This window comes from Medicago sativa, chromosome 1 (genome assembly GCF_051527215.1).
Source record: "Medicago sativa cultivar Bolivia chromosome 1, Bolivia_mono, whole genome shotgun sequence".
Lineage (NCBI taxonomy): Eukaryota > Viridiplantae > Streptophyta > Magnoliopsida > Fabales > Fabaceae > Medicago > Medicago sativa.
The window spans coordinates 69635703-69650429 of NC_140749.1; the positions used below are offsets into that span (position 1 = coordinate 69635703).

A 14727-nucleotide genomic window follows, 5' to 3' on the forward strand; every position below is an offset into this window, starting at 1 on the left:
TAGCAATTGAAAAGAAAAAAAACAAGAGAAAACAAATATGAGTACCTCAAAACTCAACTCATTCATTCTCCTTTGTTTATGTTGAATGGGAATCAATGGTACCTGTCTTATGAGAATGAAGATGAATCATTCGTTTTTATTTCCAAAGGATGACAATGGTTGTTAGTATTTTGAGTGATTTTCAAATGTTAGTATCGAAGCCGTTTTATCAAAGTGGTGAAATTCTAATCATTATACTACTCGTTAAAAAACAAAAGTAAAATAACCTTTTTAATTATTTTTTAAATATATTTTTTGGTAGTAAAAACAACCTTTTTCAATTATCTGGCGTGGGTTTAATTAGTTATGTATTTTTAGAAAATGGATCTTTTACAGCAGTTTTATGGTGATATCATTTAATCAAATTGGTATTTTTTTTGAGGTACAAAGTTTATCCTAACTAGACCATCGACCCGTGCTAACGCATGGGTCATATGGAATGTAATATTTGACGGTAATAGGTAACAAAATAGTTTAGATGAATGTCATGATTGTCATATAGTATTTCATAATATTAAGAAGCATAGACGTTGGTACTGTACCATAACATAACATAATATATTTCCATGACATCGTTCGTGATATCGTAATGTAACATAATAAATTAAGTATAGCGAGACGAGTTCACATTTATAAGTAAGAGATTATGTTAAGTATAGCGAGACAGGTTAACAGTTATTCCTTTCCAAAAAGTAGCATATAATTAGGAACATAATTTTATTTTACTTTAGATAAACATTAAATGCAAAAGTGTGGAGGGAAAAATTATGTTAAAATTAGGTTAAATATAACGAGACGGGTTAATATTTATAAGTAAGAGATACATTTTTTTTTTAATAAAAGTTTATCCTAATACATACGTGTTTGTTTTAAGAGTAATGATATTTTAACATCCATTTGATGACAACCTTGTTTTTCTCACTTCTTATTGGTCAAAAACAATGGAGAGAGAAAAAGGAAGAGAGAGGATAACAACATCATGTGAGTAAGAGAGAGAAAGTTGTTAAAAAGTGGTTGTCAAAATATCATTTCTCTTGTTTTAACTCATAGTCACATGTTATGTCACTGACGTTTGTCTCTCTTGTAAATTTGAAATTTGAAAAGTTTGTTTCCAATTTTAGGACTATCTTACATCATCAATTCAAGGCTTTTTCTTTCATGATTCTGAAGGCCACCAATAGCCCAGCCTGGCCCGTCCGTACACCATTTTAATTAAAAAAAATAAAATAAATGTGAATCGAAATCAAATGGAGATCGAGCGGTTTTGAACGTCAACGGTAACCTTTTTCCTTAAAACTAAAACGGCTACATACATCTATTCTGAATTCAAAATTGAAAGTTCGAAATCACTTATTTCTCATCAAAAAGAAAAGTTCAAAATCACTTACTCTCAAAAATCAAGTGATTCTTCATTTCATTTCCTAAATAGGTCAGTACATTTCGCTCCTCAGATTCCCACGAATCTTAACTATATTCAATTTAATTTCTATTCCTTTTATACAAACTTTCTATTTTCTCTTGTAGCTATTTCCAGCTAAGATCTATGTTAGTACCATTTCTCTCAATCACACATTAATTCAATCAATTTCTCTACTGTTTCCCCCCAAATTTGAGTTACAATTCATTTTTTAACAATTTAGGGTTCGATGAATTTTAGTTAAATAAATTGAATTTAGGGTTTCAAGTAATTCAAATTATGTTTCTATGTTTGCACCTCTTTAATCGCTTAAATGTGTTGGTATTCTCTATATCTATGATGAGTAAATTTCCAGCTGAATTTTGAAGTGATTGTGTTTGGCAGATAATGTCTAATCCTCAAAACGATCCCCTTTCGCAAGCCGAAACAACTTGTGGATCTCTTCTGTATGAACTTCAGGTATTCATTAAGTTTTTCTTCAATCATCTTTTCTATAATTCTAAAAAAGTTCATGACTGAAAAACTTTGAGAATTCATTATTGTTTGTTACAACTTGTTTATTAGATAATTTGGGACGAAGTTGGCGAGGCTGAGCCTGATAGAGACAGAATGCTGTTTGAGCTTGAACAAGAGTGTCTTGAAGTGTACCGAAGGAAGGTCGATCAGGCGAATAAGTCTAGAGCTCAATTAAGGCAGGCGATTGCTGATTGTGAGGCGGAACTTGCAGCTATCTGTTCTGCAATGGGAGAGCGACCTGTGCACATTAGACAGGTTAGATATTTTAATAACTGCAATAATTTGCTCATTTTTGTGCATGTTTGTTCCCTGAATACAATGGAAGAAGTGCTTAATTTGAAAATAATTTGAAGTTACTAACAAGTTCCCTCAAGGCATTGTTTAAGTAGTGAAAAGTAGTATGTTTAATACTTTTTCATGTGATTTAATTGGTGTTTTCAAAACAAAATTTCTTTTTATGGATTCTTGAAACAATGCCCTTAGGTATTTTGTTAGAACGACCCTTTAAAAAATGAGCAGATTGCTACCCTATTCTAGCAGAACATATTTCACAATCCTGGGAGAGATAGCTCACTAATAACAGATCAAAGGGTAAGTTGTTCGATTCATCCACATTCACGTGGTAAACAATTGGACCATATACTATTACAAGGAGACATTGCCGTTGCTAATTCAAATGGAAAGTTGATATGTAATTGGTCTATTTTTGACATCATATCCATAGATAGCGAACTCACTGTAGTTATAAGATCCATATCCACATCAATGTTGCGTCTGATATAGTCACCCTATTTAATGCATAATTTGCTATTTTCGTGTGTCTTTTTTCTGCCAAGAGAACATGTTATTGAGTTAGAGTACTAATTGGATTGGTATTTTGTCTCATTCTCGTTTTTCTAGTCCGATCAAAATGCTGGAAGCCTGAAGGAAGAGTATGCAAGAATTCTTCCACAGCTGGAGGAGATGAAAAAGCATAAGTTGGAGCGGAGAAATCAATTTACAGAAGTTCAAGAGCAGATTCAAAGCCTCTCAATGGAAATTTATGGCCCCAAAGAGTACAGTCCTTCCCTTGTAGATGAAACTGATTTGTCCCTGAGAAAACTTGAAGATTTGCACAGACAGCTAAATGCACTTCAAAATGAAAAGGTCAATAATTTACCACTATCCATCATTTTTTCTGTTTCATCAAATTAACAACATATTTTTTTGTACTCTGTGTCTCTATAACTAATTACTTATTATGGTTGTTCGTTCTTTTCATGCAGATTGGGCGCCTAAAGACGGTTCAAGAGCACCTGTGTACTTTAAATTCTCTTTGTTTAGTGCTCGGTTTTGACTTTAAGCAGACAGTCCTTGGAATTCATCCCAGTTTAGGAGATGAAGGACCTAAGAGTGTAAGTAATGATACCATCCAGCAACTGGCTGCTGTTATACAACAACTACGGGAAATTAAATTACAGAGAATGCAGAAGGTAAACAATGATTAAAAAATAAATTCTGCCACTTTATTTTTTGAATTTTCTGTTCTTTCCCTTGGTTGATAGTTGTAAATCATTTATGTTTGGCAGCTCCAAGATCTTGCAACAACAATGCTGGAGCTCTGGAACCTGATGGATACACCTATTGAAGAGCAGCAGATGTTTCAGAATGTTACTTGTAATATTGCTGCCTCAGAAGATGAAATAACTGAACCAAACACCTTGTCCGAGGACTTCATCAATTGCGTGAGTTACAAGTTGCTTGAGTATAATATGGACTATATTTCTTTATTTTATACGGTTCAGAATTCACGAAGAAGTATTAATGCCATGCAGGTGGAGGTCGAAGTATCTAGGTTAGAAGAGTTAAAATCCAGCAAAATGAAGGAGCTTGTGCTAAAGAAGAGAACAGAGCTGGAGGAAATTTGTCGAAAGACTCATTTAGTTCCAGAAATAGATGGTGCAGTCGAATATGCCGTTGAAGCTATAGAATCTGGTAATATTCTATCTATTTTAATTTGCAAGGTTTTTCTGGACATGATTGCAATTATTTCTTTTGCACACTTCAAACTCTGCCTGTTCCTTGATGCAGGAATTGTGGACCCTGCATGTGTGCTTGAACAGTTTGAGCGCCAGGTTGCCCAAGTTAAAGAGGAAGCTTTGGGTCGAAAAGACATACTTGAAAAGGTTGAGAAATGGTTGGCAGCATGTAATGAAGAGTCTTGGCTTGAGGAATATAACAGGGTTAGTTGTTTGTATTCTCCATTTTGACTTCCATTTTTTCAGTCATACTCATACTTGCAAATAAGCTCAATGTTCATTTTGTTCATTTTCCAGGATGACAATCGATATAATGCTGGAAGAGGTGCTCATCTTACTCTCAAGCGAGCTGAGAAAGCACGTGGGTTGGTTAACAAAATTCCAGGTATTTTTATAGATCTTAATTGTTACGCATATGTTATGGCTCAACGATATGAACACATCAAACTGAATCATGAACCTGTATTCACAAGTGTCTGATTTAATAATTCTTAATATTCAGCAAAGGTGTCAATTTCAGTGTGTAGCGATAATTCTTAATAGTTCCAAAAGCAAGAATGGGATAATTAACAATAGTTTGGTTGTTTTCTTTGATCGATACCATTTTTCTTCAAAATTTTGTTCCACTGTGACTTCATTTGTAATCTGCCAAGCCATCTACACCATTATTTACGCATGGTTGTGATATCTCCCCCTTTTTATCTATAGGAATGGTAGATGCATTGACTTCAAAAACTATAGCATGGGAAAAGGAAAAAGGTTTCGAATTCACATATGATGGTGTAAGTTCTTTCTTTAAGATTTCTGTTAAGTCTCATACTAAAATTTTGATTTTTTACTTGTTAACTATTATTAGCTGGTTGCACAAGTGAATTTTCTTCAAAATGATTCCGTCCTTTTTTGGTTTTTTAGATTCGTCTACTCTCAATGATTGAAGAGTACAATATATTACGACAAGAGAAAGAGCAGGAACGTCGTAGGCAGCGGGTATAGTCCTCTTATTTCATTTGAATAGGCAATCAAAATGAATTCTAATTGCACAACCCTAGTATATTGTCTTAGACATTGGGTTTCGTAATCCAGGCAACATTTTATTTATCTGTATATTCACCAACAAATAGATGTTGTGTGTAATTTCTCCAAAACTTATTAAATGATACTTTTCTGTTGCAGGACCTGAAGAAGCTTCAGGGACAAATGATAGCAGAACAGGAGGCACTATATGGATCAAAACCAAGCCCATCAAAGCCCCAGAGTGTAAAGAAGGGACCTAGGATGTCAACCGGAGGGGCAGCTAGTCGAAGAGTCTCCATGGGAGGAGCAATGCTTCAAACTCCAAAACCTGATTCAAAAGCTACTCATTCACGTGCCGTGAGAAAGGTTGACAAAGTGCCTCAGTTTGATCAACTAAGTTACCCGGATGATGGTGTTTCTTGTTTATCATCAGGTAGTTTAACTCTGCTTTTGGTTATACTTTTGTGGTTGCAGATTCCTTGCTAAGTAATAAGAGTTTTAATTGTGTTTTTCCTGTTTGACTCAAAAAGATCATAGATCAATCAGGTCTCTTGGTTTGTGGCTAAAGTGGCAAGGGGTTGTTTGCTGGGGTGGGGATAGGTTTTCTCTAGGTCCAGACTATTGATTCAAAAGAAAATTGGTTAAAACCACATTTATTTTCTCTTCTTATTTCAATCTGTAAATTTTCTTTTCAAAATTAAGATGACACAAGAGTCTTGCTCAATGTAATTATGATGTCCAACTTTTGACTAGTGTATCTAGTTCCTCTGACATGAGCATGAGTGAATTACTTAAGACCATGTACAATGGGAAAACAATTTCAATACCCTTCAACACCCACTTTTTCAATTCCCAACACTCCACATCATTTTCTCTCTCTTAATTCAACACCCATTCAATTTTTACCACTCCAATGGTAAACATTCAACACCCTACCCCACCACTTTTTATTTCTTATTCTTATTTAATTTTTGTTTTTATAATTACATAAAATTATAATTATCGATTTAAATTAAATTAAAATAATACAATTAATTTTTTTAAAAAACAATATTTATTTAAATGGGTAATCAGAAGAATTTTGGGTGTTGAATTGATTGTTATTGGGATCCATTTCACTAATCAAAGACTAAAACTTTAAAAGAAAGACTAATAATGAGATTAAGAGAGTGAAAAACTTAATTTTTTTTCTGTGTCCAAATGAAATGATCCAAGTCTCATTTTATAGAGAAAAAAAAATGACGAATTTTGGTAAAAAAAAAAATAAAAAAAAATTATTTGCAATGAAATAATTGAGTCCAAATTATTAAGAAGATAAAAATTCAAGCAGCCAATCGTAGCAAGCCACGTGGCAATGTTTTTATCACTTCCTCTTTCTCTTTCCGCCTTTCCTGTTCCTCACACTCTCCTGTCGGCGCGTGCACGTCACGCGCCAGTTTTGGCCAATCTCGAGCTTCCACGTGGCAGGTCGGACAGCATTTCAACAAGTTGAATTAATTCACCCTCTCTTTCCTCAAAGTGATATTCAACAGGGGCATTGCAATGGCTTCAACATATTGAATATGGGATTCAATAACCCATTGTAAGTGGTCTAAGAGGAAAATGTTGGCCATATCAGTCATTGAGGAAGACATCAACTGCTGATATAGCTGGCATAGCTCTTTCCTAAATTGTACAAAGAGTCATATATATGATGTATAACTCCCAACTCATTCACACATTCACTCATACGCACATTCTCGTGTACCATATGGATTTAGAACTCTAACATGTTTTTTTTTCCTTTCTTTTTTTCCCATGTGAAGCTCGAAGAGGACTGGATATTGCTGGGATTCCTGCAAAAAAGCACTCACTTGGTGCTGCTAGTGCCTATGAATTAGAATCTCCTCTGACAAGGCAACCTTTTTCTCCCCTCTCATCTAATAATGTATCATCAAAAGCAAATGTAGCGAATGCTGCAAATGAGCATATCATACCGAGTGAAAAGTTGCCGAAAACAATGGCACTTAACAATATGCCCTTTGTTAGTCCCTGCAAGGCAATGACTGCGGCTGATCAAGAGAATAGAACTCCAAAGACAGTGCCTATTCCTATCCCTGCAACACCTTCAACAGCATCAATTCCTATGAATATGGCCATGACTCCAGTTCCGTCGTCAGTTTCTATGAATGTGGCCGTGACTCCAGTTCCGTCGTCAGCTACTGTTGGAGTATGCGACGGGATTCCAGTCCAAGAGATTGAATATTCCTTTGAGGAAAGACGGCTCGCTTATTATATGTTAGCATGATTACTTTGTTTGGCTGAGAGATTATGTTAAAGTGATGAATAATCATAAGTCAATTGTAATTGGCTTCCTGATTGTGTACATTGCAAGAAGTGAACCTAGACTAGGATGTGGAACAGACTTATTGATGAGATTTTTGTGGTTTAATGCGATTTAATTTTCTTACTTCTTTCTGATTGTTTCATCTGGAAATGGTCTTAGCTGTATTGGATCCCACCTATATGAAGAATTATTGTCGTTACTATTTTAAATGAATTTGAAATATTTTACCATGTACCAGCAAAACCATGCTTTTCATTATTGTAATCCTCCTTAAATTACTTTCAAATTAACTCATCATTCTCTCGCTTTTTCTCTTGCTCTTATAGAGCCACAATTGCTTTTAATTTTAATATATTATTATTAAGCTTTAATTACGATTAAAAAAATAAATTGATTGTTTTTTTGTCTTGTGTAGAGAATCATTTTTCTCTTCTGTGATTTTGTTCACATATTGACAACTAAGTCTACTGTTTTGAGAATGAGGAATATTAGGATGAGCAAATTAATAGCTGGCATTGATTTTGTGTATGTGTTTAACAGAGCATGAATATGTTAAAATAAATAACTCTTTTTTTTTTAGTCTCTATTCAGCAAGTATAGTCAAATCCATGATTACTTATAAAGCCCCATTTTTATCAAATTAACTAGAAAAAAGGAGATAAATATGATGAAGACAAAAAAAAAAACAGGTTTTGTGCATCATAATTAAGTTGAAGAATATAACAGGACTTGGTTGCTAAATTTCAACACAATTTCTTGAGAACCATGATATCATCTTCTACTTTTTCTGTCAAAAAAAAATCTACTTATATTTTATTTTCATGCGTTGATTAAAAGGACAAAGTGGGTTTTAGGACATAGTCCTTGTGGTCAAACACTCAACATAAGGCGTGAGCAATTAAAGGAAAATGGTACAAAAAGAAGACTTACGCGTTTACATTAGAGCAAACATTACTCCTTCCGTTCCATTTTAAATAACTTAAATTAAAAATGTGTACTATTTACGTTAGATACTTTTAAAGATTAAATAGACTATCCAAAATCAATTTGAAAACTAAAATGTCCATAAAAGAATTATTTGTAAATATGTTTATAATTTCGATACATTTAAAAATTACAATGACATCAACATTCAACACATATATTCAAAAATCAAAATAATTGTGTACAAGTTCACATTAGAATGGCATCCTATGTATATTCACCAAACAAAGAGGGCATTTCTAATTTTATTATTCTTTTTTTCTTTTAAATTTTTCTATTTGAGTTTCTTGGTCAACTTTAATTTAATTTAACTGAAAAGACAAAAGAACTTGTCAGTAGTTGGGAAAATGAAATGGTTCCATTCTTAACTTTACAGCTTTGAATATTTTTTTAAAAGAAAAACTTTAAATAAATAAATACCATTTACATTAAAAAATTGCCAATTTCTTTCCTTTTCAAAAATGCTACCTATTTTTTTAATGTATTCAAATTAAGTATCTGCATTCACAGTCATTTATTAAATCAACTTTATTAAATTTCCAAGACGGACGTGAACCATTTTATTAACCAAAATTTATACTTTCAATTTTACAATTAAAATATTAATTCATAATTAAAATCCGAATATTTAATTACTTTATTTTAATATTTATTTAATTTTCCTCATTTTTTTATCAACTTTATTTATTTACTCAACCTTTTCCACCAAAACCCTAAATTCACAAATCACACATGAGATTTTCTTAACCAAAGTTTGTATTATTTTCTTAGTAATTCTAGAATTTTTTCCAAAATTTCTGTGGTAATTTCAAAATTTTTTGTGTTCTTGCAATGGTGCTGATTTGAGCTCACAATACTGCGATTTTCTCGGAGATCAATTTCAACTGTTCCAATTCAATTTCTAGGTCTTCATCTTTCTACAATTTCATACAAAAATTTCTCACTTTTTATAGTTTAATCTCTGATTGTAAAATTTTCTGTACCAAACTCTGTTTTCTGAAGTAATTTTTTACCCCTTTTGAAAAAAATTCATTTTTCTCTGAAATTTTTAGTGTGATTACGGGTTGAAAACGTTTGAATCTTCAATGGGTAGGGTTTAAGCTAAATTTAGAATTTTGGGGTGTCTTAGTTTTCTTTGATTTGCATAAAAATGGAAGAAAGAGAGAATTTTGGTGCTGTGAATGTAGTGGGTGGTAATGAGGTTCCTGTGAGCTTTCAAGCTGCTCCAAGGATTGATAACAACTTGGATTTTTCCATGGCAACGGTGCCGGTGTCGTTGCCGGAGACAGCGTTGAAGAAGAAGAGGGGGAGACCAAGGAAGTATGGGCCAGATGGTAAGCCTGCTCCCGGAGCTGTGACTGCGCTTTCGCCTATGCCGATTTCATCGTCGATTCCGTTGACTGGAGAGTTCTCAGCTTGGAAAAGGGGTAGAGGGAAGCCTGTTGAATCTATGAAGAAATCATCTTTTAAGTTTGATTTTGAAAGTCCACCTGTGCAAGGTATTATTTATAGTTCTGTGATCTTTGAATTGTTTTTGAAATTTTCATTTTAGTTAGTATTTGTGTTTATTTTCCTTTTTTTTCTTATAATTTTCTTTGACTGTTACTATGTTTCTAAGGTTTTGTTTTTACTGTTACATTTGCAGTTTTTGAGAAATGAGAGTGGAATTCATTATTATTCAGGAAAATAAACAGTGAAATTTATAATGAATCAATTAATCCTCTTGTTATTTTTTCAACATAATTGATTTTTGTTTTCATTTTAATTTTTGTTTTTTGAGTTCTAATTGTTATGGAGGTAGTTATTTTCTCTGATCTGTGTTTATAGTGTGAATTTGTATTTTTGATTTTGTGATAGAGTTTATATTTAGGGGGTGGGGGGAGTGGACCCTTAGCTGAGATTCCTTTTCAGATCTGAATACAAAGTGTGAGGTGGATGTGGATATTTTTGTGGTTGAAAGTGAGGTTGTATTTGTTCTGTTTAGGGTAGCTTATGATGCTCCTTATTTTCCTTTATAAGAAGAAGAAAAGTATTGCATTATATGACAATGGAAATGGTTAGAGTAAATGAAGGGACCAACTAGAATGAGTCTAATAGTTATAGCTAGTTTGTCGTGTAGAACTGGTCTAAATCTAATCTAATAACAATAATTAATTTTAACATCTTACTAATCACCTTGTTGGTTGGTTTGAATAATAGGCTGCAAAATAGGAATTTCAGTCTGAAATATTTCCAAATTTTAACTTGTTCTTAATCATGGATATATTATTAAGAGCAATCTCCTAGGAACCCGATGATTAAGACAAAAAAATGTGATCTTCTTGTAAAAAATAGAGTGGTCTCTTAGAATGGTAGTATCCATCAGTATTTTAATCAAAGGCATTGATATATATTTTAAAGTTTGCAGAAGAGATTTTTGGTTGCATATAGTATAAGGTATGCTTGGATGAAGAGATTTATAGAACGTATTAGGTAGAAATTTCTGTGTGAAGAAGAGGACCAACAAAATGAGGGACTTTAATAAGATCATTTTAAAACGCTACCTTTGTTTTTTTTTTTTTTAACATTCACATGTTCTGCCATTTTTTTGGCATAGTTATTATCAATCCATGATAGCGACGCATAGTGGCTGACCCTAAACATGCTATATTCAGAGAACGTATTCTGAATTTCATATACATATTAAATTAAATTATTAATAATACAATATATACAAATGCCAATAATTTACATAATACTTAAAATTTAACAAATACTCTTTAAGTAACAATAATAAGTCATAGTTCTTAATCAAAACACTAGTAAATACCAAAAAACTCGTAAAACAAACAAGTTTAAGCATCTAAATGCTTAATGTAACTAAACATCAAAATTTGATGTTTATATCCCAATATTAGACGAATAAAACCCTAAAACATCCCTAATACCACATTTTTCTGAAACTTTTAGTTGCTGGAACCACTGCCATTTTGGCCTCTAAAGTGGGCACAACAGCGACAGAAGAAAACCGCTCTGCTACATACTTCCAATAGTGGCCAGTGGCCGGAGAAGGGACAAAGATCATTACTTAATACTGGCATTTTCTTCCCTTTTCTTTATCTTGCAACATCCAAGTAAGACGAATGCGGACATTGAATTGTGTGTTGTTTAACATGGTAGACAACATGCATATGTTACGTTTTGCATGCAAGTGAACATGCTGACTTGGTGACTTCTATATCTGAACAAGATCTGGGTTCTTTAATTGTTTAAGAGGGTTGGCACTCTGTCTTTGAAGGTTATGAATTAAGGCCCAGAAAGCCGTAAAGTATGGAACACAATTATTTATGGACTCGGTTATGTGGATACTGTTGTAATCGCTTCTGCACTATGTCATAGTATGTGGTTGTAAGTCAGAACTCTATAAGCAACATATAGAAGAGAAGACACTTAATTGTTTTGACTACACAATGTTGATCCAGGGCAGTAAAGAATCTTCTAAAATTAGGACCATAATAGGGTGGCCAATTTACTGCCATGTATTGTTGCGATGTGTGAGGATGTTGAGTTTGCTGTCTAATTAAATACATGAATTGAGCTGGAGTTAAGACTTTCAAATATGGTTATTGAATTTTTCATCGTTCTAAAAATTCTTTATGCTTAATTTGCTGTTTCTATTATTGAAGTCTCTTGGAAAATAAATCATTTTCCTTCAAATCTACCTCATCCTTTAAAAGATGGATCTGACCGAATGATACATAAGCTTCTTCTTTTCTTTATTTTTTATTTTATTTTTATATTTAATGGGTTGCTTTTATATAATGAATGAACTGGTTATTGTTTCTATTTTTGTGAACTATAAAGGAAGTTCCTCTCTAGAATTTCTTTATTACATTCTTGCATTTCCTGTCTTTCTCCATCAATTGATCTTGCTTATACGTATTTTATGTAGTTGTAGGTGGAGGTGTAAGTGAGGGAATTGCATACTCAGTAGGTGCCAACTTCACAGCTTATGTGCTTACAGTGAATTCTGGCGAGGTAATCTGTTCCTTTCCTTTTATCATATTTTATATGGTATGGATCAAGTGGTTGTGTATGTTGTCATTATTGAAGTAAATTATTGACTCTGGATTGTAGTTTTTGAATTTCATTTTTGGTGTTCCACATGCTCATTTTAGCATTTATGATTTTCTATGCTCTGTCTCAGGATGTTACCATGAAAATTATGTCCTCCCAACAAGGATCACGTGCAATATGTATTCTCTCTGCCACTGGCACAATTTCAAATGTTACACTTCGTCAATCGACTTCTTCAGGGGGTACCTTAACGTATGAGGTGAGTTTAATCTTGTTCATCTACATAAAAAAAATAGAGTTCAGTCATTTGTTTCTCTATCATATTGGAATATGTACCATAAAGTCCTTCGTTTATATGCAGCCATGTCTGTCTTGTATTATATGTATTGATGTGTTGACTCTACACATATCAAATATTAATTAATTTTGAGTTTCCCTTCTATGGAATCGACTCACTAACTCCATACTGAATCGGTGTTACATATATCTTTCAATTTCATTTATGCCCTTGTTGAATGGAATTACAGGGGCGGTTTGAGATTCTTTCCTTGTCTGGTTCCTTTATGCCAACTGAGAATGGAATTACAAGAAGCAGATCTGGTGGGATGAGTGTCTCTTTGGCAGGCCCAGATGGCCGAGTATTGGGTGGTGGACTCGCTGGTTTGCTTATAGCTTCCGGTCCCGTGCAGGTAAACTCTGGAGTAGGTTTTATAAAAAAAAATGTTAGCAACACTCAACAACACTCTCTTTCCAACACTCACTATGTTGTGCATTCATTAGGTCGTTGTGGGAAGTTTTCTTCCTGGTCACCATCTGGAGCAAAACAGCAAGAAGCAGAGGGTGGAGCATAATATATCGACTATTACACATAATAATCCTCCTCCGCATGTTAATCATCATGTGTCTAATGAAGTAAGTTTCGGTGGAGTGAAGCCTTTTATGACACCTGCTGCATTTCAAGAAGAGAATATTGTTTCTTTCAACAACAATGCTCAAGACTCTAGGAACACCTCATCTGCTGAAGACAGAGATCCTTTACCTGAAAAGGACTCTAATCATAGTCAATCAACTACTTGAGTTGAATGAACCTCATGCTTTTACTGATGCTGTCAAAATTAACTTACCAGGACAGAATTGTGGTTGTCTTGTATCAAAAGTTGCAATGTTTAGTGTTAGATGTTAGTTGGTTTGTTAGTTTTCCACGTGGTTGTTTTGTTCATCTCTAGTGATGTTTACTCATCATTGTAGCAAATAGATGTAGGGTACATGTGCTATTATTTTTGTCCTTGTTAAGAATTCTATTCTCTATATATATGGATGCTATAATTAAGTGTGATTGGATGTGATGTGAACTGTAACTTTAAATCAAGTTATTCTGTTGTGAATGGAGAATTTTCATGTCAGCTTCTTAGGCTTACCTTCTCTTGTTGATAAAAGGTCACTACATTTTTATAAATCATATACTAGTAGTATGTAGTTTTCAATCTAAATAATTAATTGATGGTTATAGCTGTTTCTGTAACTACAACTGTTGCCATCATCACTGTCACAATAATATTTTTTTTTGAAGCACCCTAAATTTAAAATAGAATAGTTAATTTAATTAATGTTTTTCTTTCTGAATGTTAAATTGAGAAAAGTTTTATAATTTAAATAGTTAAATGATGAGATATATATTATGCATGAGAGCTATGCATAATTTTTTTAGAGTTCTGCATGAGTCTCAAAGAAGTAGAAGATGCCTTCAATAAGAATTTGGGTCAAATAGAGACATTTTCAATGTAAAATTGCAGGCAGCAAGAATACTGTTACAATTTTATTATTGTTACACAATTGATATCATTATTTTAGTAGCAAATTAAACATTTTCATATGTTTGTATATTGTTTTATTGAATTTCTGAGTTCCTCATGCTCCGAATGTGTTAGTCTACCTTTTGTGTTTGGTGTAAAACAAGGGCATACTCCAAGTTAATCTACCTTTTAGAAAAATACTCTTTTATATAATTTAAACATTATCATTATTTTAGTAGCAAATTAAACATTTTCATATGTTTGTATATTGTTTTATTGAATTTCTGAGTTCCTCATGCTCCGAATGTGTTAGTCTACCTTTTGTGTTTGGTGTAAAACAAGGGCATACTCCAAGTTAATCTACCTTTTAGAAAAATACTCTTTTATATAATTTAAACATAATTTTAAAAAAATTGTTGTTGGATATATACCGCGAACACATATGGTTAATATTTTGATACCAAGTATTTTTTTTTTGTGGTGGTCGGGATTTGAACTCTGGATCTTGTATATTTTTATGCATTGTTCATACCAACTGAGCTATCACGAGGACTAATACCAAGT

The 14727-nt window shown here is 33.0% G+C and overlaps 2 protein-coding genes across 3 annotated transcripts; both read left to right on the forward strand.

Moving 5' to 3' along the window:
* The first annotated feature begins 1361 nt into the window (after positions 1-1361).
* PLE (Microtubule associated protein (MAP65/ASE1) family protein) lies at positions 1362-7573 on the forward strand. Its single transcript, XM_085731814.1, has 13 exons — positions 1362-1468; positions 1841-1915; positions 2021-2227; positions 2873-3118; positions 3238-3444; positions 3541-3696; positions 3787-3946; positions 4043-4194; positions 4288-4375; positions 4699-4772; positions 4903-4977; positions 5164-5437; positions 6810-7573. The coding sequence occupies exons 2-13, from the start codon at positions 1844-1846 to the stop codon at positions 7289-7291; spliced, it is 2193 nt and encodes a 730-aa protein (XP_085587940.1). The 5' UTR covers positions 1362-1468; positions 1841-1843; the 3' UTR covers positions 7292-7573.
* A 1456-nt stretch (positions 7574-9029) lies between these two features.
* On the forward strand, positions 9030-13787 carry LOC146956835 (AT-hook motif nuclear-localized protein 6-like). 2 transcript variants are annotated; one of them, XM_085731859.1, is made up of 5 exons: positions 9030-9813; positions 12246-12331; positions 12501-12629; positions 12898-13059; positions 13151-13787. In XM_085731859.1, the coding sequence occupies exons 1-5, from the start codon at positions 9465-9467 to the stop codon at positions 13445-13447; spliced, it is 1023 nt and encodes a 340-aa protein (XP_085587985.1). In that variant the 5' UTR covers positions 9030-9464; the 3' UTR covers positions 13448-13787. The 2 variants fall into 2 exon arrangements, with proteins under 2 accessions (XP_085587985.1, XP_085587992.1); XM_085731866.1 differs by having other exon boundaries at positions 12252-12331.
* The last annotated feature ends 940 nt before the right edge of the window (positions 13788-14727 follow it).